The 27,216-nt window shown below is 44.3% G+C and overlaps 1 protein-coding gene across 1 annotated transcript; it reads right to left on the reverse strand.

Annotated features, from left to right (window-relative positions):
• Nucleotides 1-9,469: 9,469 nt before the first annotated feature.
• Nucleotides 9,470-26,618, reverse strand: LOC142564969 (acetylcholinesterase-like). The gene is made up of 4 exons (XM_075676195.1): nt 26,485-26,618; nt 20,282-20,565; nt 11,654-12,849; nt 9,470-9,964 (listed from the first exon to the last, which is right to left on the reverse strand). Exons 2-4 carry the CDS (start codon nt 20,537-20,539, stop codon nt 9,817-9,819), a joined length of 1,602 nt encoding a protein of 533 aa, XP_075532310.1. The 5' UTR covers nt 20,540-20,565; nt 26,485-26,618; the 3' UTR covers nt 9,470-9,816.
• Nucleotides 26,619-27,216: the final 598 nt, after the last annotated feature.

The following is a 27,216-nucleotide window of genomic DNA, read 5'->3' on the forward strand; positions in this document are numbered from 1 at the left end:
TGCACGCGCCGGTATTTATATTTTTCACTAAGGGCATTGCTACCACGAAATAACCCCGCCTCATTATTAAAGATCCTATTCGCCAATTCCTCTGCGCTAGAAAAAGGCCTAGGTCAGTCGCTGCGTTGCCACACATATTGACAAGTCTCTGCAACTCTCTGCATTGTCCTCTAGTAGCACAATATCGTCCACGTATATCGGTCCAGGGACTTTCTCTGGCACCTTTTGTGCATCAGGAATGTAAGATCAATCAAAACGTAATGGACTGTTGCCAAATAACAGAAAATTCTTGTTTCACTCCTAGGTGAATTTACAGTGCCCTACGGGCCTCCCAATACGATTTCTACTCGGCTATTTCTGTATATATCCCTCAGCAGTTCCACAAAGTTGTCATCTATGCCTCGTGCTTAAGGATATCCCATAACGATTTCTGGTCTACGATGTCGTAGGCTCCTTTATTGTTTAGAAATCTAACCATAAAGGTATTTTCTGACCTATTGAAAGGTATATTCAGTTAGGTAGCACAAGCATGTTATCCTGCATGCGTATGCCGGGTCTGAACCATACTGGAGTTCCCCCAGTACATCATTTCCCGCGCCTTTAGAAAAAAATAAGCTTATAGCTTGTATGGCGATTGTATTATTCACCCACAATATTCTAACTGGCATGTACGATTTCATCTTATCCTTATCACCTTCGGCTTTGTGTATGATGTTCACCGTGCGTTTACGCCACCCAACAGGAACGCTCTTCGTTCGTTGCTCTATGACATTATTCACCGTACCTTTCTCTTCGAACCCAGGTGTTTATTTAGCTGTATGGAATTTCATCGGCTCCTACAGCCGTGTTATCAGGGACTTTTCCGTCATCTGTTTGCAAGTAACGCTTTTCCACGTTAAATATTTATCTCTCAGGCTTGTCTGTTGTTGCTGGATCAGTTTGAGTAGGCACTACGCTTCCTTTTTTTTGCCGAAGGTATCCCTAACAACATCTCTGATGAACTGCTGCACACCGGTTCCTTCAGAGATGTTGCAGTCTTAATCCCTGAAAACCATTTGCACCCTTTTCTTACACGTTTACGCCCTTCTTTACACCCTTCTTTTACATACGAAATGCAAATAAAAGGTGCCTGCTCCGAATCTCGTAGACGAGTTTATGTCAAGGTGTAGCCGCTAATTGTTTCATCATCCAGTTGCGTTTGCGTAATTTTCTTAGTCTAACCGGCTCAGCATAGGAGTAGGGGACAACAACTGTCTTATGTACGCTGATTCAGGTTCGCGCCAAAGTGGTCTGTTGGAGAGCTGCCCATATCCAGTTACCCTAGGCTAGTGGCCCCGTCGGCGTAAAAGACATTCATTGAAGAGAAGCACATAGCTCGTGGCACATACCATCTGGCCCATGCCCAGTGATTCATATCCAAATAGGGAGTAGGTGTTGAGACGCACGACAAGCATTGGCGCTTTTGCTTTGCGCAGATTGCGCTAATGGGCCAACATTTGATTATGTGGGCCGTGCAAGGAGCCACATCAATTAGGGCAATGCTACCGCTGAATATCTGAGTGCAACCCAAAACATATAAGGAACTCTAGCGTGGACTTCAATCGGGACCGGAAGTTCCATTTCCTTTTCGATCCCAAAGCAGTAGGATATGTCGATAAAGATGGCTCGGGGTCCTTCCTCACCTGTTTTTTCCTCACACACGTCAAATTTTGCGCTATTGCACAGTACTACGAACGACAGCAAAGTGTAGATGGCTAAGCGAAGAGAGGAATGCTCCATGTTGCCTCCTCGAAGTTCCCAATGGCAATGTCGCGATCACCGCGAGAGAGACCTATAATATAGGAAACAGAGTATTACAAAAAAACGTAAAAAAGTGAAACAGACGACAATACGGTCCTGGCACAGGCACTGCGCATTTTGACATTAGTTCCATTTATTTTCAGAAAAAGCCGTCGATGCACCTGCTGCACACATATGGCGTCTCGCTGGAAAAAACAAATAAGGAATAGAGCTGTTGATTCCGTGATGGCATTTTGGGATATAGATTACTCTAAGCTAAACAGTCATCAATACGACGAGCTTGTCTGCCGACTATCATCAAGAATCAGGGTCAGAATGAGTATTTTTCACTGTGTGGATATTTCTTCTTGTCAATAACAAGACCTTGACATTTTCAGTGGCCTTCTTGTAAGGAAGCTTATAATGTATAAAACATAATATATGTAATATATGAGATATAAATAGCTGCTCCGCAAGGAGCTGCTGAAAAAGCTGAAAGACGATGCCTTCAGTGCGCACTCAATTCGTAGTGTCCTAAACCAAACTGCGTAAACTAAAGCCGAGATTTGTCGCTGCGTTGCAAGACATATTTGCAAGACTATGTAATTTTTTTATTTTTTCTTAATAGCATTAAGTCTTTCACATAAATCAGTCCAGGGACTTCCTGCTGCTCCCGGTGCCCAATAATGCTCGTAAGGTATGTCAAAACCGAATTCTCTGTTTTCGATTCGTCTTTCTAGGCGCACAGCATAAAGAGTGAACACTATTGAAAATAAAGCAAGTGCTGATTTCTCTTCGTGGTGAGCTTCCATTACTTGATTCCGTTTTCAGCCTTTTCGATGCAATTTTCACTCGTTGACAACACACACACACACACATATATATATATATATATATATATATATATATATATATATATATATATATATATATATATATATATATATATATTTATATATATATTCTTCAGCAGTTTCACAATATTGTCATGTATGCCCTCATGCTTGATGATACCCCACAGCAATTTTCTGTCCATATCGTCGTAAGCCCGTTTAATACCTAGAAATGTTATCCTTAAAGGTACCGTCTGATATATCAAAATATCTGCGCGGACAGTTAATACAAAATGTTATCCCTAAGCGTCTAGCTGGCTGATGTTGTTTTCGAAATATATTATTTTTTCCACACTCTGTGACAACAGCTGTTATTTGATGTCTTGTGTTGCTATTCTATCAAGGACGTTACATCTAACCGGGCTGTAGAGCTCGCCTTATTGTTACCCCCCCCTTATTTTTTAATGTTGAGGTTTGTCTTGCCTTCACGCGCTTCAATGACGATATCCTTTCTTTTAGTCACAGGCTCCGTGGAACATGTTTACCCCTTAGAGGCTCAATTATCCTGCTTTAAGACAAAATTCTGGCCGAACCATTCATATCGTGGCGGATTAGCCAGCGAAGCTTCTTCTGCTGCTGGGACGCCGACTCGAAGGACCTGGCGTGACGCTTACGAGCGGCCTCCAATGCGTGATCTTCGGTGCCGACGACTAGACTCCCGCTGACGTTCTTCGGAAGCAAAGTAACTAGCCACATTCTGTGCTTTCGCACGGGCACGTTATTATTGGCTATAGTCGCTTCTCTTCTGTCGACGCTTCTCGTCGTACTCGGCTTGTTCTTCGGCCATGTGGACCAATGCGTGGTCTTCCCGCTTTTCCATTTTTTATTGGAGTTGCAACTGTTGCAATGGTCTACCTCTGCAATACACAATCCATTTCTCACACACCGCGGCGGCTACCACGGCGCATGTCCCCGTGTATTCCCGCCACAACTGCCGCGCCATTGTATTGAGCCCAGACGACAGCAGACGGAGCTGGCAGCAACGGCAGCCAGCGCGGGTGCACTGCCTCACTGCGAAGGTGCGGCGCGCGATGAAATCACGTAAACACTTGTCCTTGCTTTCTTCTCCGCCGTACTTTCGTTTTTACCTTTTTGGTTCACTTTACGGACGTTGGCCAAACCGTGGGCCAAACTGTGGGCCAAGCTGTGGGCCAAACTGTGGGCTCTCAAAGCCAACCGCCTTGGTGAGCTTTACTTGACTTGACAAGAGATCTAACTTTAAGCACAGAATGAAATTTTCGAACGTAAGCACTGGCACCGTTACTGCTTTCCAAATTGCATTTGCTTGATCTTCCAGTTTAGTGCGTTACTTTTTTCACATTATATTGGTGGATGCTATAGCAAGTCTTTCCCTCAAGTATGTATGTGCCGAGGTATTTATATTGCTTAGCTGTGGGTATTAGTTGCTGTTGAATTGACACCAAGTAATTAATTGTCTGTTCGATGAAGATTATAATTCCTGATTTCGCTGGGCTAAACATAAGGGCGATATTTGTCGCTGCATTGCCACAGATATTCCCAACTGCCTATAAGGCTCTTGAATGGTTCAATAGTAGCATTATTTCGTCCTTCTGCAACAGTCCAGCAACCTTCTGTTGCACCATTTTTCCTTTACGCATGCAGAGTAAATCAAACCCTAATTAACTATTTCTAGTCACCTTTCTATGGTCTCAACATAAAGCTTGAAGATCAATGGAGACAGAACACTTCCTTGCTTTAGTTTTTGATGAATTTCCACCGCATCATTACATTTCCGGCCTTGCCATACCATTTGTACTACGTTGTCTCTAATGTGTCCCACAGCAGCTCCATGAAATCTTCGTTTATGTCTTCGCGCTTGAAAATATCCCGTAAGAATCGCCTGCCTACGTTGTCGCAGCCGCTTTTATTATCTTGAAATGCTATCCATAAAGTACTGCTCAGAGCTACTGAAGCCTCTATGCCTTTAGTTAGTACAAACACATTGTCCTTTAAGCACCCGCCCGGTCTAAACCAATTCTGTAGTTGTCCAAGTACGTCATTTTTCTCCACCCACTTCAACAGTTATAATTTTATGTCTGGCATTGCCATTCCATATATACTCAATATTACTGTAACAAGCCTGTACGAGCTCATCTTATTTGTATCGCCTTTTCCATTGTAGGTAAGGTTCATCTTGCTTTCGCTCCATCCGACGGGAATTCGTTCAAACTGCATGCTTCATGACATTATTCAACAGGGCCTTGCTCTTTGGACCGAGGTTTTTTTATTAGCTGGGTTGATCAGGTCCGGCGGCCGTGTTATTGAAGACATCTTCTGCTGCTTTTTTGCAGCAAAATTTTTATGCGAGATTTGGCGGTGATGGTGGTGATGATGTACAATGGCGGGGTCAGCCTGGCAGACTTGGACGGCAATTGCTCCACCTGAACGTCTTCTTTTGCCCCAAATATGTCATCATCTGCGCAGCAGCCGTGTCTCTCTCAGAATTGGAGAATATGACTGACGCTTGCCCTGCCATTCTTTTCACGGCGGTGCGGTGAACGGGCGAGCGCGGTAGCGTTCGTCGGCGCTGTAACTGACGCCCGGTAAGAGGAGCTGTCAAGCTGCAAGGGTGTCATTGGGAGAGAGCGAGAAAATGAAGGATGGAAAGGCAGGGAGATTAACAAGAATGGGTCCAGTTTGCTGCTCTATACGTGGGGAGGGGTATGGGGGAGTGAAAGAGAGAGAGAAAAAAACATGTATCTATGTATCATTTTCGCATGTGCTAAGTTAGGAGAAGGGTGCCTACAGTCGGGCGCTCAAGTTTGTTGCCTTGAGGCAGTGAAGAAGCGCTCGAATGACTTTCTGGGCTAATGAATTTTGACGCTAGGCTCCCAAGGTCTTTGCTTCGGTGAATAGCCTGTCGTCCAGTCCACTGAAAGTACACTGGAGAGTCTGACGTTGGCTATCATAGCGGAAACAGTGCCGCAGAAGATGACTGATGGTCTCTTCATACTGGCGCTTAGCGCACATCAGTGAGTCCGCCATTCCAAGAGGATAGTTACAGGAGTTAGCGAATGCTATTCCTCCCACAGCCGACACAGCTGTGTTGCATAACGTCGTGAAAGGTGTGCAGTGATTTGCCGAAACAATATAGCCTTAGCTACAGATACTTGATCTGCGATGGGAATATCAATTGATCGCGCTTCTTTCATTTCTTGTCGTTTAATGCAAGCTTTGTTTCCGGCTCGCTCTCGTACGACACCTTAAGTGAAATGCGCTACCACTTCCACGGCACCCTTATCTTAAGGTAAGAGCTTTCTCGCTAATAAATTATGTACCAATTGAGCAGCCTAATGAATTCCGCCCTGGATGTTCTCTATCGGGAATTTCTGTCGTTCTACATAATGTCCTAAGTCGCTACTAGATTTCTGCAGTTGAGAGAGAAATTTTGGTTTTTTTTTTTTCACCCGTGTGCCGCCAGTACCAGCTAGGCTTCCCAATGGCTGCATATCACTGTAAGTTACACGCGAGTTATACTTCAGAGAAATGTGGGTCATAGTGCAACGTATAACAGACGTTTCAGGTTATTGACCTGCTGAGAGTTGCCAATACTAACTGAACTCTCCTTTTTATTTATTTTACTACGTTGGTACTTAATTTTTCTGGTGTCAACGTTGCACCAAACAAGGTACTTGGTTTATATTATGGGAAAGTAAGCGGCACGGTAAGCGTAATGTGTAGATAACTTTCAAAGTGCGGAGAGGAAATGCGGCCTTTGGATTATATTACTTAAGCTAATGATAAGCAGCTTTGTAGGTGTGTTTCAAGGACAAATGTATTCCGCCGCTTTGGGAGATGTCTGAATGCAACTGACGTGAAGTTTAGAAACACAAAAAAACTAGCGAATAGGACACTATTGCCAAAGTTCTGGCGAAATAAAATGCGTGTCTCGAAGGCTCGAAGGCATTTTCGCGGGGAAGAATTCAAACAGAGCAACAATATACGAAAAACGTTTTCAAGTTTGCGGTCTTATTGCAGGCTGACAAAACTGTCATCACAATGCTCAAAAGAAGCATCCTCTCATGGAAATTTGGATGTGATTGCCCAAGTTCGCACAAAGCTGCTGTCATTTATATCAGTGGTGCGTGGGAAACTGCAAATATCTTATTGACTGCAAGCAATTAAAGAGCACTTAGTGCGAGATTCCATTCAGTGCGATTGCGTTATTCACATGGCCTAAAAGCAGTGATGCTTGAATGGCTGCTATACTTATTGCAGGCTGGCACAATAGACAAACTGATGTGTTTATATGCTTATAGATGTGCGTGTAGGGTGTGTGACTGTTTTTGTTCTATCACGAAGAATGAGCTTCCTATCTGGCACTAAAGCCTTTGTACTTCTGATGGCTGAATTCTCCATTGTGTAAGTATATGATTTTTGAAATTTTGAAATATATAAATAAAAGTAACCACTGGTGTGGGCTTACGGGGAGTAACGAAAGCCACACTCGAGTGCCATGCTTTTGTGCACTGCAAGCGCCGAAAGAAAGTGCTGCAGCCACAACTACGTCATAGCCGCCATGTTTTGCGCAACGCTTATTCGCACTCTCTCCACCAAATTTCTCTGTCACAAGATGGCGTCAGAACTACGCTTTTGTTAGAAAGCTGTCCCTCAGCCTAAGAAGAAGGTTGCTGTGTCAGAACTTTCTCGAACGTTGTCGCCTATTCTCCGTATTGTCTGCATAAGCTGTTATCGAAGCTGTGTAATCAGAAGATAGCATGAGCGACGAAAATAGTGTTGCACATTCTAAAACACATGCGAGCATAAGAGATAGCGCTTGTAGCTTCAGTGAATTATGTATAAATAGCCGACGCCTTTGACCCGCACATCAGATTTCAGCAATCGCCGACTGTGGTCGCCGCTATCGTTGTAGCTTGAGTGCCACTTCTTTTTCTTTACAGAATTTCGGCCTACGAAGAGTTAGTTTTTGCGACTGCCAGATATTTCTACTCTGTTATTCGCCCTCAATACCCAGTGACAATATGTACATCCTCATGGCGACTGCACCTGGGCGACAGCACCTCCCGAGCACTGGTCGGGAGCTGCTTGCTTGGGAGATGGGAGTCGGGAGGTGCGGTGGGAGGCGCGTGCGGTTGCGTAAATCTAGATTTGCACAGCTCGTTGAATCGCCTAGTCAGCCTGCAGCCGCATAAGTGAGCTACATTATTCCATGCGGCATCAGCATCTTCATTTTGCGCGATGCAATTCGGGGCCGCTGAGCCACGTGACACGTGCCTGCGGGCTGAATAAGCAATCCGTCCCATCGTGTGAATCCAGTTTAGGAGACACAACTCAAGAACGTGAATCAAATGGCTCATTCGTAATAAAAAAGATGGCTTTTAAGGGACTCTAAAGAGGAACGGTCAATTAGTTTGAACTTTAATGTATACTACAAATTTTTTTCGTTAATTACGCAATTATAGGTTGAATATCACAACGGAAAATGAACATCAAAGCTCAATGTGTTCAATTTCACCACGTAACTCGAGCACGTGTACGTTTATGAATGAGTGAATTCCGGGGTTTTACTTGCCAAACCACGATTTCATTATGAGGCGCGGCGTAGTGGGAGACTGCGGATTTATTTTGAACACCAAGGGATCCTAAATACACTGGAGAAGGACGTTTTTGCATTTCGCCCCCATAGAAATGCAGCCAGCGCGGCCGGAATTTGATCCCATGAGCTCGTGGTTGTCAGTATAAGAATGTTTACACCCCTACTGTGTTTTCTTGTGGCATCGGTAACACCCTTACCGGTAGGGTCATAAAAGATAGTAGAGGCCAGAAACGGAGCTCTAACTTGACGTGCGATGACAAATAACGTAGTTGAGAACTATGTAGTCATTCTGACAGCCTTTGGCGCACAGAAATATTCGACAAAATAATTTCAGAGGTAGAGAGACATGAAACTCTTCTGTCAGATATTTCTGCGCGCCCAAGGCTGTCAGAATGATCACATAGTTTTCAACTACGTCTTTTGTCATCGCTCGTTTAGTCAGAGCTCCGTGGTCGTCTTCTATGATTTTTTTAAGGGCCCCACAGTGGAGGTCTTAAGAGTGCGACATCAAAACACCATTAAAGATGTAATCATCTTACAGTGTTTCAGCGTAACACCAGCCAACGCGATGGGTTGTACGTCGATCAGACATCACTGATTTCAAAGAGTACTTTTCAATAAAGACCGGGTTGACCCAGCGAACGTTCCAAAAACTTGTAACGTTCAGTCCTTGGCTCCTGTAAAACGCAATGCATGCGTTGCTTATGCGTCGAATTGTATAGTCAGAAGCGCTTTGCGTGGCAATAAACCAGTTGCAGTCAGCGCTTTGTGATGTTTACTCTGTTGGCCCCTGTCAGTTGTTTATTCGCTGTGATTCAATGGACATGCATAACAAACTACCCCACCACTTCTTCCGGAGATAATAGCTGACGAAGAATAACTTCAAGTGATGCGCTTGTGTCAATGCTCTATCTCGGTTCCCATGTGTGTCGTGCCATTCTTCGTCTCCTGTGACATATTTCTTTGCAGGCTTGAAGCTCTTCTAAACAAATCTTATCGCCATCACCGGTGCTTTAGGTTTATCATAACAAACTACAGCCAATGCGCATATGTAGAGGCATGCTGTGGTCTCTTAAATTACCATTCTGCCCTCACATTGGACATTATACGTAAGTTGATGGGGTCACAATTTTTCAAGCGAATAATTAAATTTTCTATAACTTTTCCTTTGAATAGCCCAGTCACAGTAACCTTTTACCGAGAGTGAGTGACAAAGATGTTGCTTTAAATGCTGAAAATATGCAACTTTATTGAACTCTTCATAGTAGAGAAACTTGGGTGAGTTAGAGAAAGTTCATATTTGACAAGCAGTCGCTTTACGGACGGCTGCGGGCTCACAAAGAGAGTCCCAAGAAAGGCGCTGATTCTTTTGCTTTGTCCTCACAGACAAGGACAAAGCAAAAAGGATCAGCGCCTTAGTTAAGATCCTCTGATAATTATCAGCCTCCCGTCCTCAGTTAGCGCTACTGGTTGTAAAATATGTACTTTTTAGTATGAAAAAGAAATCCTATATTTCGGAACAACAGGCATAATATTTGGAAGGCATTGTAAATTACGAAATCTCTTTTACATTTTCCAGAATGCCTTCCATATCTCGCACTTCTTCATGTGAATGTCGTAAACATCTGTTATGTTGTCACCAGCGATGTAAATTGAGACCCGGTTGTCAGAAGTGTACTTCGGCCACTGGTGCCCTGCTGGAAGCTGAGGGACCCTGAGGACAAGAGAAAAGGCACCGTTGACAGCGTTGCATGATGTTTACACGTCACTTGTCAAACAAGGACAATGCGAAAAAAAGAGGAAAATTGATGGTTTTGCATCACGCGATGAGCATTTTTGGTTGCCTCGACAGAACCGACTGTCTAAGGCTGGTTGCAGTAAGCTAGCTGTACGCAAGGCAGTGCTGCTGCAGCGCAAGAAAAGTTAAACTTTTTAGCTGCAGGTCGTCAGACCCTGCGACATAATAACCAGTGTACGGAAAACCTTTCTGATACATTACAGCGCAACATATCCCAGAAGAGGACAAAACAGCAACTAGACAAGCAATACGATAAAAGAAAAATAATTCTAAGAAGTATTGTGCCCTATTTTTGATGCGGATGAATGTTTAATGATGAACCAAGTTCACCCACTATAAGAACATAGTTTCTCGATCAAATAGTCAACCATTCCTTAGGTTTAGTCGTAGGTATGACGTGTATACTCCGATTTTTTATTTGGATTGCTTTGCTACTGAGGCGTTAACTTTTGTTCAGACACGACTCTCCTACCTACGACACAGGCTTAGTTAAGAAAGCTAGTAGAAAAACAAATGGAAACTACAAGCTTTGACAGCACACTTTGAAGTCCGCCATTCGTTCAGTTGAGTTCATTTCTTACATAATATTTAGAAACGTGTAGCTCCAAAGAAATCATGTAATTGTTTGCATTGAATGTGAGATTAAAATAACAGAAAAGTAACACTCGTCAGCGATAACTAAACAGAACTTTGATAATCTCGTTATATAAAACAGAGTAACAAAGTGCCATCCAAAATTATACTCTCAAAATAAATAGATCGGTGTTCACAGAGTGCTACCAATATGGGACGAAGGGAAGTATAAATCAAAAAATTTGTATTTTACACTCGCCGGAATGAAATAGGGGACCAGTGCGTAAGCGCGCTTTTTGAATTTATAACGAAACATCTCAGCAATGCCAAGTGGCATCAATAGGTAGCATTGCTCGAACAACCGTGAGCAGGTGTGCCAGTTGATTGCAGGCGGCATGACCAGGCTAAGAAAAAATATAATTGGCAGCATTAGTCTCCGAACTTTTGCTAGAGAGTGTATATTGTGCAATTTCATGCTTTCCAAATGCACCGCGCTTCGTTCCGTGGACAGCATCATATTGCCTGCCGGTTCTTTCATTGCTGACATGAGTGTGCTCCTTGAATAAGTGAACTTTTCATAAGGAAATGTGACTGCGCTCATGAGAAGATGCTCTCTACGTGTCTCATCCTTTTTTTCATATTTTAGACACTAATGTTCGCGAAGTAGTTTTTTAGTTCTGTGTGCAGTAACTACTAATGAGACAAACTGCAGATATACCTGCCGCAATAAAAGAACACCACGGCTTTCCTTTGCTGCTTCCACGAACGTATGCAAATTTCCTTTCGATACCAATATAACATTCTATATTTGAGACGACTTACCCCTATATACTGCACTTCCTCAACACAAAAGAAGTGCTGAAAGCCCATTTAGTATTCGACGCACTTCTAATATCTAGAATATGGTTATGGCTATTGCATATATTCCCCATTCATTATACACATAACAACGAATGTGAATAGCCCAGAAAGGTTTCTTTAGTGAGGCGGTGTTCACAGCACAGAACTTTTAGCCATTGCCCGTTCACTTACCCGGTGGCAGCGAAGGTTGACAAAGCTGTCATATCCACTCGAGATACGTCCGCATCTTGGGTCGTAAAACTCCGTTGGTCAACAAGGGGCGCACCAAACATGTAGCTAACATCATAACTATGGGGTGTCCCCATCCACGAAGGAAGGGCCTTCTTGCGAGACAGGTGACCAAACACATAAGTGTATACGGACTGGCTTCTGTTCGCGTAATCCTCCGCCGTGAAGTGCATGGGACACAAGAATACGGAGTCGGATAAGTAGTCCGCGTAAGCTCGCCTCAGCGCCACATTGTCAATTGCCTCAGCTTTGTACACATCCAACGGCTTGGAGAAGTTCGTCTTGAGCCAGGGGAAGACAGAAGCTCGAAGCAAGCGCTCCAATCGTTTTCTGCTGAGGCGGCTAATGTCGTTCGGAAGCGATCGCAGGGCTGTTGCCCCCTCATCAGCAGTGACTCCGATCAATAGGTCGACTGCATTGAACAATCCCTGTTTCGCTGCGGCGCTCGGATCCACTGGAAGGAAGTCATTGGGGAACGTAGGTAGGAAAGGAAAAAACTTGCGGCTGAATACAAAATTTGTGGCTCGTATGAGTTCAAAGGCATTTTTCGAGCGGAGACACTCAACAACAGATTCGGGGTCAGTGGTCAAGTTCTTGTGGTGGTCAGCGCAGCCCACTGCTGCAGCGACAGCGCTTCCCTTGCTTATGCTGTCATTCGCCGTCTGAGTAAAGTCGCGGCCATGAAGAGTTCCGCTCATTAAACATGCCCTAATGAAGAGACCTTTGCTAATCGGCGAGATTACGTGCCCGTGGACACTCATACCACCAGCACTGTCGCCGAAGATGGTGACTTTCGAAGCATCACCACCGTATTCGTCAATATTCTCCCTGATCCACCTGAGGGCAATGTTTTGATCTAAAAGACCGACGTTGCCCGGTGCGTCAGTCGTCTGCGTGTCTAAGAAGCCCAAGAAGCCGAGTCTATAGTTGAAGCTGACGACGACAAGACCTGTGCTTGCCGCTAGAACAGCACCATTGCTTGCATCCTGGCCGGATGAACCATGCGTGAAGCCGCCACCGTGGATCCAAGCGAGTACTGGAACGACGCTTTCGGAACGCTCTGGGGGGCTCCATATATTTAGGTGTAGACAGTCTTCCGTGAGCGTGATGTTAGCAAAGGCTTTGGGATCAGAGATGACCTGCGTATGTTTCAACGACAAAATTAGAACAAATTATCAAATAGAGGCTAACGAAGTATACTATTGATACGACAAGTGGCACTTCTGACGCCTGAAGGTGAAGGTTTAGCTGCGGGTCTCCTATCGACATACAAAGAAACGGAAAAAATGTTTTTGTACAACCACTGAAGTGGACTTGTTGAGGTTTGTTTCATTTAAAAAAGGTAAATTCTAGTGACTATAGAAAGCGGGCCTGTTTTCATAAAACGCCCTTGCAATAGTAGGTTTCGCAAGAGAAAATTGTAGCCAATCCTCATATTGAATATGTCAGTAACAGTGGCAGCCGGCAAGCGGCAAAACGTACCTACTAAATACCAGCTATGTGAATTAGCCGTCACATCTTTATCTATAAGGTCAATAATTTTACACATAACAACTTATTCAAAAATTTTAGCAAGACTATGAAGGTTACAACCTGGTATGTCAGCCGTGAAAAACTAAAAATAAGAGTAATCTGTAAACTACACGTATTATTACATGTAACACGGACATATTGACTTAATTTACATTGCGGAGAAATCTGCATGTGTCAGTGTGGCTTTGCAAAGCTGTGGCGAACATTCTACCCAATTAAAACTGTGTTATCATATATAAACGTTCTCCATTTTATATGCTATAGCGGTTGCCGTTTACACAACACCGTTATCTGTTCTTGGTGAAGTGTTACCGATTTCTAAAGTTGGTGCTTCTAGTCTTTTTTTTCTAACATACCGGTATTCGACAATTTCAGTAAGAAAACAACAGGTAGGCTGCATAGAAGACGCAGCCGCAGTGAGGTAGGTGAAACCTCTCGTGCTTTCTGCAGACGGTGTACGGACACTATCGGTGTGTAGCCGAGCAAACGGGAGATTTTCTAAGCATTTCGCACATGTGTAGGTCTTACAACTGCTGATCAGCGTCACTTTGAGTTATAGCAATTGTACCTACAATGGCAAGGTGAGCTCTCTCAAACACAACCGCTCTTGCATGGAGGGATAAAAGTACTGCCAAGCTACGCCTTTCTGATAATCACACGTGGCGCTAAATTTAGTACTGAGTGCTCCATGCGGCGCAAAACACGGCCGCCAACTGCACACGCGGCTGTTTCGTGACTCAGTAATGGCTTTTATTGGGATAGCAATTATATGGATAATCCAGGCGCACTTCTGCTGTCACCGTAGGCGCCGCAATGAGGTTTTTTATAAAGTCCAACGGCGATAAAATCATGGCCGCGCGCGGTATGCTCTATGTGCGAGGGAAAGCGTGAGAGGGTGTGCCGGCGATTGCGGCTCCATTGCGCGCCTTCACCGCGGCCGACTTCTGCAAGAGTTTCACCGCCTGGGGCTCCCATGTTCACGACAGGAAGATATACTCTTCCCCTGTCGTAATCAGCTACCGGCCTGCCTAGGTGTCGTCGAGTACCTCGACTCGTCGGGGCTCTAGGCGAGGCTATAGGAAATTTCTACAAAGACGGATGGCCTAACTAAAGCCCCTCCATACGTGTTTCCGCCGACCAGGTTAAGTACCGCCAACCTGCCCTCCTCCTCCAGGCTCCTCTTTCACTCACCGCCTTAGCTTCCGGCGTCAAGCGAAACTTACGTAGCTGCAGCTTCCTGTTCCGAGTGGAAGTGGCGCTATGTTTTTTACCGTTGTTTACTTTCGCGTCGATGGAGAGCCTTTAAATGCACCAGCTGCGGTTTAAACTGTGAATGCGATTCCATCCAAGAACCACCGCCTATTGTAATCAGCGATCTGCTCGTATTCGCTGCTTCGCGTCAACCTACGACGGGTTGTGCCACGAGCGACAACGTACAGTGGAATGTAGTGCCTAGGCGCTTGGAGACCACTGCCGTTTTTCGTGCATTTGGAAAACAACGTCCGCGAACCACGGAATACAACAGCGGAATACAACATGTTTTCCCCTTTACATTCTTCTTATGGTGATTGCCATAGCTCCGCTAAGCACGCGCGGGTGTCTCACCATCGTCTAACAGCAGTGAAAGTGGACATTCACGCAGCGTAACTCCAGGAAGCGGAAACGCCGGAACCGGAAATTTTTAAACCGCGAAGGCCGGAACCGGATTTGGTGTGAGGGGCAAAGGCGGCGCACAACAAAGGTTGTCGCTACTTAAGAAAGCGGGGGTGCTGCGTGGATGCAGGGGCTTTAAGCCTAACGGCTTCTCTTCTCTCTCTCTGCGCGCGCAAGGGAAGGAAGCGGGGAGGAAGCGCGTCGTCTTCGGTCGCCTGCGAGGCTCCGCGGGGGGGGGGGGGGCGTAGGGAGGGGGGTTAACAGGGCGCATTCTACTCCCGTTGGCGTGGTGGCCACGCGCACTCGCCCGGCCCACCGTATCTTGATAGCCAACTGCGACGGGGACACAGTCCCACGCGCGTTGTGTTTCCGTGGCTTAGTTCGCGTTGGGGTGATGCCGACACACACCACGAAAGTCCCTTCGCTCGCTACTGCTGCTGCGCTTCCTCACTGCAATGTTTTCACATCGAGTTACCGCAGTCATCGAATGAGATGTGTTCGCGTTTGGTTGTGCGCACCTGGCGCCATGATTGTTAATTTAGTTAGTATACCTATGTTTAAGCATTTAAGCGACCGATAAAACTAGTATGCTTACTTCGTATAGCTGGCCGCTAATCTGCTATCTCAATCAATGCTTCATCTTTAGGGCGAAAATGCGTCTTCTTTTTCCACTGCAGAACGATATCGAAGTATGGTTGATTGCAACGATACAAGCGATAATTCTACAGCGTGTTTTACGTTCCGTGGACTTGAGCAAGCCAGCCCATATAACTGCATTTAAAGACGTTTCGTACGAAACATTTCAGTTTACAAGTCAAAATATGCTTGTTATATTCAGTAAAATTTATTTATCTCAAATGCGACACACTTGATTCAAATCATTCTATGGGCTAACGGATAAAAAGCGCCTCCGTTTTCCTTGTATTTGAATACGCATCATCAAAGTTAGCCATGAGCTTAAGCTTCCCCTTAAAAGGCTTAAACTGAAATATGTAAATAACATTACAACGATGGGGACACATCGTGGCGATAAAATATGTTCCATAAAATATGTTCCATGGTGTTCCACAAACGCCTAGGATCGAAGATACCGGAGCATTAAAAAAGTGTGAGGTTTAAAGATTACGCTCAAACACAGACGGTTCTTTACATACATATGGGCAGTGGAATTCCCAATCGCTAGTCCTAAATGTGCTTCCGGCTAAAGCGTCATCGACACAAATACATTTCCAATTCTAATTGGCCCCGTCGGTTTCTTCGTAAGGAATGTTGCAGGCGAGCTGCAGTGTGAGATCTTGTATATACTGTTTTAAGATAAAGATAATGTGATCCTTCTCAATTTTACCGCGATATCAGATATTCAATATGCCACTTACACAGACAGCCGAATTTATAGCAGCAAGAAAAGGACGTTAAAAGAAATATGAAAGTACGTGCGCGACAAATTAGACGCGGTGAATCGTGCTGCTCTGATGTCACAAAATTTCGCTAGAGCTCGATATAGTTCATGAAAGCTCTAATTTATTAAAGCAGCGCTTTGTTTGGAAATTTATTGACGCCATACGCGCTACCGTCTCAGACATTCCTATAGACCAGAACACGATAGCCTCGCACCCAGACTAACCGAACGCATACTCTCGCACCTGGGTTGCCCGGTCGACCGGCACCATTTTGTACTGGGCTGCCAAAGTGTGTTCGCCGGCGACCGGCACACATGGCAAGCGTCAGCTCTAGGACTCCAAAGTGCGGAAATGTGCCTATTCACGCGGATCCAAAGTACAAGAAGTCATCTGGGCATCACTGCGTCGTGTTTGGATGCCAAATCAACCAGCTTAAAAGGAGCAGGTTGCTTAGCGCTGTTTGCGAAGAGCACAACACACGTAGGGAATCGTTCCGGTGCGGTGTTTTCAGCCTGCACCGATTTCCATCCGCAACGAAGAATGCCAAGCTGCGCCACCGGTGGATAGCTGCAGTGAATAGAAAGAACTACCAAACCAGTGAAAATGCACGTGTGAGTATTCGATCTCTGTATATTTTGGTGCCACGTTCTGATTTGCGCCCTACGAACGTAATATGTGTAACACGCAGGATTGCTCCGAGCACTTTCTGGACAACAAGCATACAGAGCAGAATTCCGTGCCGGTGCTTCGCCTTGGCTATAACAAAAAGACAAGCCTTTTCGTGTTTACAGTCATGCAGAGCTCCCGACGGTTAAGTGGAACAGTTGAGTTTGCGGTTAGCGATACTTGCAGCTGGTGCACGGCATGACCATTAAGCGTGAACGACAAGTTGTAGGCAATAGAATGTTGCCCTGCTGGTGAGCGCTTTTGCTATGAAAGTAAACCGAAGTCTGCTCGTCACGTAGCATGCGTCCACAAAAACGTAAACGACGACTGCTCGTCGCCGAAGGTGTTCGTGCAGCGCCCCTGTCTTTGCGAGCCGGTGTTGCAGGTGTCATTCGTAATGAATTCATTTGAGCTTCCTGAGCTCCAAACTGCGTGCGGGCTGTTATGCGGGGTAAAGCGCAAGATTTTTCCGTTCATATAGCGAGGAAAATAAGGTGGTTAGTTATTGTTGTATTTTGTAACAAAATTTTGCTCGTTCTTGCCAGTTTTTTTTTTGCTGTTTTCTTTTCTAAGGGAGCGCCAACAATCCGATATGGCCTCGCACAGGCGAAACAGGTCTGATACCAGGTAGCTGCAGTTGGTGGGGCTAACTTAATGCAGGTGTGGTTGTTGTATTGTACAATGGGGTTCCTGATGATGCAGCTTTAAGTAGGGATGGTTTTTTATGTGCCCTGTCATGGTTTTTGCAGCAGCTGTACAACACCTGCATCTGTCATGCTCACCCTGTTATACGGGCTTTGACTGCACATGTAGTTCAACATTATAACTACTGTAGTTCCTCATTTTCCATTGAGTGCAGGTTTAGCTTCATATACTGCTTGTTCGAGTGCTGTAGGCTTGTGTTCTGAATGTTGTACTCATATGTGGTTGCACGATACAATTGGCCTGGTGTATTTTTCATTTTGAGAGGACTTTATATCTTCGCAACAGTGATGGCATGGGAAAGAACTACAGCCGTTCTTACTATAACATATATTTTGTTTTCAATGTGCAGGTGGTGAAGGGCAGGCGTCTGCTAATGAGCCAGTTTGTAAGCCCTGTCATACGACCTCGCCAGTTGGTTCCCAAACGCGGCCAACCCAGTAGTGACCATGACAAAGAAGACCAAATTGAAAGTGCAGAGGACAATGTTGTGCGTGCTTTATTAATATATCGCACCAACACAGTGCTGTATATCTCTTCACAGGTTACGTGCCAAAAATGCGGAGATATTACAGCTCACACGTGTTCTAGCATATAGCGCGCGGTTTGTACAAACGTAATAGCGTACTTGCCCGATGTATTCGCTTCTGCAGCCTGCACAGCACTCAGTGTGGCCATTACAGACTTGCATGAGGTCTTGAAGTTTGATTGGATCGAGACAGCGAAAATGACAGGTTAGAAAAAGCGCGACACGCGCCTTCCGCCCAGATGAAAAGCCCAAGTTTCGCTTTTGCGCCGGGTCGCATCTCCCGGCGTGGCAGCCCAGACCTGCTACTTCGCGGCGCTTGGGATAGATGGCGCGATCAGCGCTCGTGAATATGGCGGCGCGCTAACAAAGCCTGATTTTTTTCCGCTTCTAACACGGAGAGACGTTTCCTGTACTTATAGAGAAGCATTTTAGATGAATGCGCCAAATAGGGCAGAATAGGAAGAGCTCCCTCGTTGGAGGCTTGCTGTCTCAGAAAACAAAACAGATTTCAGTGCTTTGCTTGGAATTTTCTTGTTCACGTAGTACACTAAGAACTTTCAGTAGGCGAATATTACGTATGGCTGCTGAAGGACGGCAGTATAAGCGTAAGGTACAAATAGTCCGGTTAGCATGATGTGCAATGGACAGTCACGTTTCAAAAGGTATAGGCCAAGGCGTACGTTGCTGCGTTGACTTTGTACCCTGTAGCTGCAGGAGTGTGCAGCTTCTTAGATCTGAAGAGGTGACCGGACATTCTATTTCACCATCGGCAGCATCTGAGTGACAAAGTTACTTGAGGAACTCCAAGGCCCGTCCGGATGCCAATGTGATCGCGTGCGCTGTGACGTCATAACTTTTTATCAGTACTTGAACTGCGTACCTGACCCATTACAGCTTGGTGCTTCAGGCGCAAGTGCTGGAGAAGTATATTAAACTTACTTTAAAGGCATCATATGACCTTGAGCGCGAACGCGCTCATGACTGAAAGAAAATGTGTAACAGCAGAAGAGTCAATTGGGACGTAATACATCAAGTAGAGTTGCCGCATCGAAAAATAATACTGGCTGGAAAATTATGTACAACCGACTTTACAATACGCGAAATTTTTGTTTAAATTGCTAAAGGAATCTGATTGAATCTGCAAGCTCCCAGTCATTGGTATCAATTGCGAAAATGAAAATTCATAAACATCGCTACGGAGGAGCTTACAAAAGCGATAATTATCTATGTATGAATACACTCTTTATGTTGACTGTGGTTGGCAAACTTGGACTCAAGATAACTTACAGCAGCTGTACTGGTCATTTCGTTCACCTGCTGGCTGTGCTTTATTAAGGTAATTGGCATACATAGAGTTGTTAATTGTTACTTGAAAAATTTGAGTGCTCTAGATTCAATTTGACATCTTTGTGATCAAAAGAATTGACGCTTTGCTAGGGAATGGCTTTTATGAACGGATGTTTTGAACTGTATGGACGAGGATGTTGCGACCTGCTGCAAACTGATGCCTTGTGATACCTGTGATACTGTGATACCTGGTGATCTAAGTTTGCGTCACCGAGGTTCATTGAAGAGCTGGCAGATAGCGAGTTACACATACCCAGTGGCCCCATGGGCAAATACGCAGCGCCAAGTGGCTCCCAGTTTACATGTAAAGCGTCACATGGCCCACATGCCTACTGGCTCCTGGGGCAAAAAGCCAAGTTGGCGTAAGAGAAGTTGATTAAAAAGCAGCACATACCGAGTTTCACATACCAGTGGTAGCGGCTCGAATTTCAGACGCTACAAATTTCATGATCGACCCGCATTTTTAGGCTGCATTACTGTCCGTGTCTGCCTAAGAAAACGACGGTATAGTCGCAAGAGGGACGTTACTGAAAACTGAGTTTTACTTGCCGCGAATTCTTCGCACATCAATTCAATTTGAATTCAATTTTATTTTACAAAACGTTCAAATGTAGCATTCATGAATAATATATTATTATGTCAGGTCTCCCTCATGCTTGTCAAATTCGGCACAGCCGTCTTTGCTGCATTTACAGCTTCAGGAAGGAAGCCGTGCAAAATATTTTATTTGAAGATTCGTACCTGAGGACACGCGGTCCTTTTGCTCCTGGCATCGAGTGTACCCTTCCAAGGTCCACCTGGTTGTGGCGGCTTGAAACGCAACACACCTAAGGGTGGCTGTGCGTACGGTATCCCACGGAACTCGTCCACTACATGACCTAACACTTCAAGCCTGTTGCCTTTGATTCGGCCTAGTCGTGTGTCTTTTACGATATCAGTGGCGAAGCAATGCGACACAGTGATCAACAGCAGTAGCATAGGCGCCGCTGTCCCGACCATCCTTCCGGCAGCCTTGGTGAAGAAATCTGCAATAAACAATGCAAGTGGAGAGGTGTTGTCAAGTGCACTAGGATATAGGGTTTTGTGTAGTACAGCACAACCAATTGGAATTATACTTTTGCACAGGTAGCAAGTGGTGAATACTGGCACAAGACGCCAAACAAGATAAGCAGAAGACTATTCTAGAGTAACTCTTTTATTCGAGACGTAAACTTGATATATATTCATAAGAGCCAATAAAAAAGGCATCTAAGCATTTTAGTGGCGCTGAAGAAATATGAAAACTATCCCACAGATTTATCCTTCCTGGCAGCAGTGATTAATACAAATTGAACGGATACATGACACATTCCTTGCTAAGCATATTATCAATACTTGTCGGAACTGCGTAAGCAGCGTCCGTCAAACTAATTTATTTCTTTCACGGACGTCTATGGGAATACCGGGAAGTGCTTTGTAGTTAAAAGGCCTCATATCCCCAGGATATTACACAAACTGACTGAAGTGTACTGCATCTCATAAATATTTTCAACGATACTGTTTCTTTTCCCAGTATACTTCCACCAGTAGACATTAGGCGTGACGCGACAATTCGCGCACGTGAGATCACCTGTGGCAGGCACATAGAGAATTGCTGCTTGACTAAATCCATGTCCGCAAAGAGAGCGTACTAATCTTTATTGGTGTCAGCAGGGCTTCAGCACCGAACGATGATCTCGGCTACAGCACGCGATCTTTATGATCTTTTCGCGGGATGTAGACCTTCCTGGCCCGCATGCAAATAACAAAATTTGAACGCTTAGCACTTGCACCGTAACTCGCCAAATTGCAACGCCTCAGGTAGGTTTCGCCAGGGTGGAAGCCTTCTTTAGCATCGTGACCCTAGTGTAATGCCCTAGAAGGGGAAAGCGCTTGAATCGATGGAAGCCGCTTCAGGGAAGGGAAAGACACGTGCTAGGCTGATCATTTGAGGACAGGGCTTTAGGAAGGAGAGCCTTGTACCTTAAGACGCGCTGCTTCTTGCAGGCGCTGACGGTTAAAGGTCAAGCGAACTGCTTAGTAGTGAAGGCATGTCACAACGTAATGTTAAAGATAGCTGCAGTGCGCAACATTCACTTGCCAAACATTGTTGTGGAGCTTCATGCTTTCTTCGTGTTTCCTTCTTCTCACACGTCTTTGACTGGTAAGTAAACGTTTACTGTTACAGTAGCGATAGAACTATCAACCTAACGGCTCGTAATATCTAGTACTTTGCTAGATACTTGAATGCTTCTTCCAGTGGGCGAAAATGTGAATTCATTTTGCAATACCGCGAGCGTTCCTCTCTCAATTGCTCCGAGTTAGGCATATATTTTCATGTCAAAATCTCTGTGGGCTAACATTTTCCCTTCTGCGTCTTTTCTACAGTTACGGCGCGATGAATCATGTCACTGTGCTCAAAAAGTTTTACTATGTTGGCTCGCAGTTGTCTAGTATGCGAATTCGTATGGCAAGTACGAGTTTAAGGGGCACAGTTTCTGTTCTGATCGTGGACATATGTAGCTTAAGATGACATCAATGTAAAAAAGCATGTGCAGAAACAATTTTTGCCCCTAGAAACCTTTGTTAGATACTGGTTAAAATAGCTCATATAGCGTATTAAGAATGTTATAGTGATAGCAAAGGGTAAAATTAAAGAATAAATTTCGACCATACATTTTATTACGTTCTCTTATTCCACGCCAAAAATGTGGTACCGATGTGCATTAATGTACTTCAAAGCACTAAAGCATTAAAACTTCAGAACAACGAAATAAATAATTTTCTTTAATGTCTGTTTTAAGGTCGACAGGAAAAGCTTCAAACGTTCATAAGACCGGCCAGCACGCCACACCGACATCAGAGGCACTTCAAAGCTCGTGAAATGCCACTACAAATTCAATGTTCAATAAGTTTGGCTTTTTTTCTACCACGATTGCAAGATTTAGCTCCCATGTGTTATTTAGATAATTTGAACTAGAAAAAGCAGCCGTTGTATTTGGTGTAGTTGCCAGTCATCACCTTTATTTGGTTCATTTCCTTGTGACCAAACCTGTGGAGGTTATGTTTTCAGTTCTAACCAACTGTAATTTAACAAGCGTGCAAATATATCTGACCGAGAGGTATCTGTGCCCTTCCTTCCACGCCAAATGCACCAGAGCCATTTGTACTCTGCTCTGCCCTTGACCATTTGTGTTAGTTTTAACAATATGGGATTATGGGCATGTTGTTAAACTTTTGATGTTAGCAGGCGACATTCAGTAAAACCCTCGCCCGGACCAACCCAGGCTGATTGAAACGCTGATGTGCTTGCCGCTATTGCTGCACTGTCTCCAACATTTGATGCCCCTCTCAGTGAGTTGGTGGATACTTTAAACCAGCTTAAGGCAAATAAACATGAAGAAAGTCAGCGACTTTCTTATCACCTACTACCATATATCTACGACCTTACTATCAGGCTTGCTGCTGTCCAATCCCAAGTACAGTCGTTGGATAGGGAACATGTTCTGGGACTCAATCGTGCCACATCCGAAGCTGTTCATGCTGAGTCAGTTGCACTAATTTCCTGGCTAGAAGATCTTGAGGACTGCTCCCGTCGAGATAACCTAATTTTTTACAGTATCATGAATGCTAGCTCCGAAAATTGGACAGAGTCTGAACAACGTGTTCACAAAGTACTTTCAGACAAACTGGATCTATTTTTTCCTGACGAAGGTATTCATGGGACTCACAGAGTGGGCTCATACGCGTCAGATATATGGCCACCCCATTATGGGTAATTTCGCCTCCTTCAAATTAAGAGACCAGAAAACATCGCAGTACTCAAAGCTCAAAGATTGTAAAGTATCAGTTAGTGAAGACGTTTCTCGTGCCACGCGCTAGTCCCGTAAAAAGTTCGCTGAATTTGGTATGGCTTCTTGAGAGAAGTACCTATTGCGGTCGAACCAAATGTACATCGACAGAAAGTGATAAATCAATTCTTCTACCACCGATCCTATTTGTGAAGTAGATTTTGCCGACAGTCGTCCCAGAGAGAGTAGAGACAGATCTGCTGATTCGGCTTCTACGAATAATGTCACGAACACTTTATTCCCCACTAGCAGTTCTTCGGTATGGCTACCTACTCGTCCGGTCGCTAATGCCTTTTTTTCAGTGCGCGCAGTGTACGTAACAAACGTAATTATCTGTCTTTAGCTATTGGGCCGTGTTCAGCTTTCATTGTTAGCTCGATTGAATCTTGGCTCTCGAGTGATATTGCAGATTATGAAATTTTTCAATGAGAAAGTGTTTTCAACTTTCTTTCGCTGTGACCGTATCTCGCGTACTCGTGGTGGGGTGCTGGTCACCGTACGTGATGGCTTTAGTTGTGTTTTAGATATTGCTACATGTTCGGAATTTATGTGTACACGTGTCACTTTCGGATATCTTGATCTTATTTTTTGAGTCTGCTAGCGACCGCCTAACTAGTTCGCCCGTGTCATTTAGTTCATATTTACACGATGTATTAAATGAGCTAATTATCTGGTTCCCTTCAAGTCCACTTTTGCTTATTGGCGTTCTTAATTTCCCAGAAATACTAGCATGACTGTTTTCCCATTAGTGGTGGCTCATTTGAGGGCTCCTTTTTTATTAAGCTTTGCCTGGATTTTAATTTTAGGCAACTTGTCCTTCAGCGTACACGATCTGCCCAGCATTCTGCTAACATTCTTGACTTCATTCTCAATACAACACCCCAGCTTGTCTCCTGTTTAAGATATTTGCCTGATTTAAGTGATCATCGTCTCCAATATTTTTAACTGCACACTTCTGTTCCCACTACCAAAATGCCAAAAGTCATCTGAGACTATAAAAACGCAGACTTTGAATCTACGAACCCCAGACTAATGATTCTTACCGCTCACTTCATTCCCAGTTTCCACACTTGCAATGTTGATCAAAATTCGGCCTTAATCAAAGAAAAAGTCAATTTTTTAAATTATTCATCCCTCCGAAACGCATAATGTACAACTCTCGTGCTCCTGGGTTAACGCGCGCCTACGGCGCCTGCTGAACAAACAGAAAAGACTATTAAGGTGAGTCAAGGCAACACAAACGGCCGAAGGCCGCCGCTAGCATGGTGTATAAACAAACTTCGTCGGAAGCGAAAAGAGATTCCTATCAACACCCACTCCGATCCCTTCTTAGAGATGTCCCGAGGAAAGTTTCGAATGTGGTCAGCGGGAATAAGCCGAATACAGCAGGTTTCTCTGAAGATAACAGCGTTCCTATACATTGGCGTCACTGCTTCAAAGTGTTTAATGAATTTTTCGTCCCATGTTTTTCTTCTACTTTGCTTATTGCATTTCGTCATCCATCTACTTTAGACTTCCTACCCATGGATCCAATAATCATTGATTCCTTTGGTGTGACATGTTTAATCCAAAGGGAAGATTTCATCTAGTTAAGGTATGGATGGCATAACAATGAAATTTTTGAAAAGTACATCTACCTGCTCATGACTGACTTTTCGGGAAATCTTTAAGCAGCCATTACAGAGTTGTTCCATCCCTTATGAATGGAAGGCGGGGAAAGTGGTTCCATTTTATAAATCGGGTAGTACCGGTTTAATACTTAACTATCGGGACATTTCACTAACCAGTGTTCGCTGTAAATTTCTTCAGCACATATTTTATTCTCACCTTTTAGCTACCTCGAATTCCGCAACTTTTTCCATTCATGCCAGCATGCCTTCAGAAGATTTTTTTTTTCGTGTGAAGCAGAACTCCTCTTTTTCACTAATGATTTATTTCGAGCTATGGATGCTAAGGTTATTGAGAACTGTATGATCTTGGGCTTTGCTAAGGTGTTTGACACTGTTTCTTATGATCCACTACTAATTAAACTCCGTGCTATTCATAATGACGATCAGGTATTAGGCTGGAGTAAATGTTTTCATTCCAACCGTAGCCAATATGTCTCAGTTAATGATTATGACTTACCTTTTGTTTCCGTAGCCTCTGGAGCACCTCAAGGTTCTATATTAGGTCTTTTCTTGTTTCCAATTTACATAAATGACCTTCCTATCAACGTTATTTCTCATATAAAACATTTCGCAGGTAACTGTGCAATATTGTATAATTTCTAATCCCTATGATAAAGCATGTTTGCAATTGAACTTGTACGCAATTTCTTCATGGTGCAATGACTGGCTTATGACACTTAGCACCACTATGTGCAAACACCTTCGTATTTATGAACACACTCCGTTATCACCTGTCTCATCCTACACATATCCGGCTATTCAAATAACAGACAATCTGCTCTGGACAATGCATGTGAACTACTGCATTTACCAAGGTGAACCCCACGATCGGATTCTTGTGGTGCCGTTTCATAGCTGCTAACCTTAAGCTTAACGATGCGTTAAGCTTCATCTGTGTGAGACGTTAATAAGACCTAAACTAGAATATGAATGATCTATTTGGGATCCTAATCAGCTAACTTTAATCGATACTTTAGAGACTGTCGAAAAACCGCACCGCCTTTTTTATTCTTTCATGTTACTCCCAAATAGCAAGCGTATCTGCAATGAAATCAGCTCTTGGTCTTCCGGTTCTTTCTCTGCGCCGTAAAGTCTTTAGTTCGTCTTTTTCAAAGTATTTATTAGTCACTCATAGAAATATTAGTTACTCCTTTCCCCATCTTCTATGTCTTCACGGCATACCTCACTTACGAGCTATAAATGGAATGAATTAATTTGTTCCTCGACTTGGAAATGGCTGGAAGCGCCTCCGTGCCCTTGTCACTGCCATCAACAAGGTAAAAAAATGATTGAAACCGCCGCTAATATTGTATGCCCTTCCTCTCTGTAATGCCTATACAAGTGGGAGTGTTCAAAATAAATAAATAAATAAATAAATAAATAAATCCGCATGAACTTTACTTACATTCACCGCGATTGAAGACTGAAGAAGGTGCAACTTGCGAAGTGACTCAAAAGAACTGAATCTAAAGAGTGACGGAATTATAGAGGCGTAGCTTGTAAGTGCCACTCATGAAGCACTCGTGGAGTTCGATTAGGGCTTGTCTTTTCGATTGTTGTAGGGCTTATCCGATTAGAAGAAAACGCTCTGTTCCAGTGCAATCATTGCTGCTTCACCCTATTGTTTTGGATGACGGCGATAACAGTAGAGCTTAGCTGTCACATGCGTTGAGGAGCCGGTAATCACGTTGGAATGTCCGCACTGAGTTATCTAGCGCACTTTTCTCGGCAGATTTTTCTGGCATGAACATGGCACGGCGTATACTACTTCCTCTATAAGCAATACTTCTGTCGTTCATCGCTAAGCTTACGAAGACCCACCCGCACGATTTACCGAAGGTCACTGTCGGGAAATGTGCATTTGGCGCATACTCATGCTTGTAGCCGGCGGCCAGCGTCAACAACTACACTCTAAAAACACAGACACTTCGGGGCACTCTTCTTGAGGGAGTAACTGCTTGTCCCACATTTCACTCTTTCAAGAGTATGACGATCCTCTTTGAGAGGGAGTAGGTCAACTCCTCCTGACAGAGCTTTTTACTCCACCGCAAGGGAGTGCTAGTACTCTTCCGCAGAGTGCTAATACTCTCCCCACAGGAAGTGGTAGTACTCTTCTGCACAGTGCTAATACTTTGCC

Source organism: Dermacentor variabilis, chromosome 11 (genome assembly GCF_050947875.1).
Source record: "Dermacentor variabilis isolate Ectoservices chromosome 11, ASM5094787v1, whole genome shotgun sequence".
NCBI lineage: Eukaryota > Metazoa > Arthropoda > Arachnida > Ixodida > Ixodidae > Dermacentor > Dermacentor variabilis.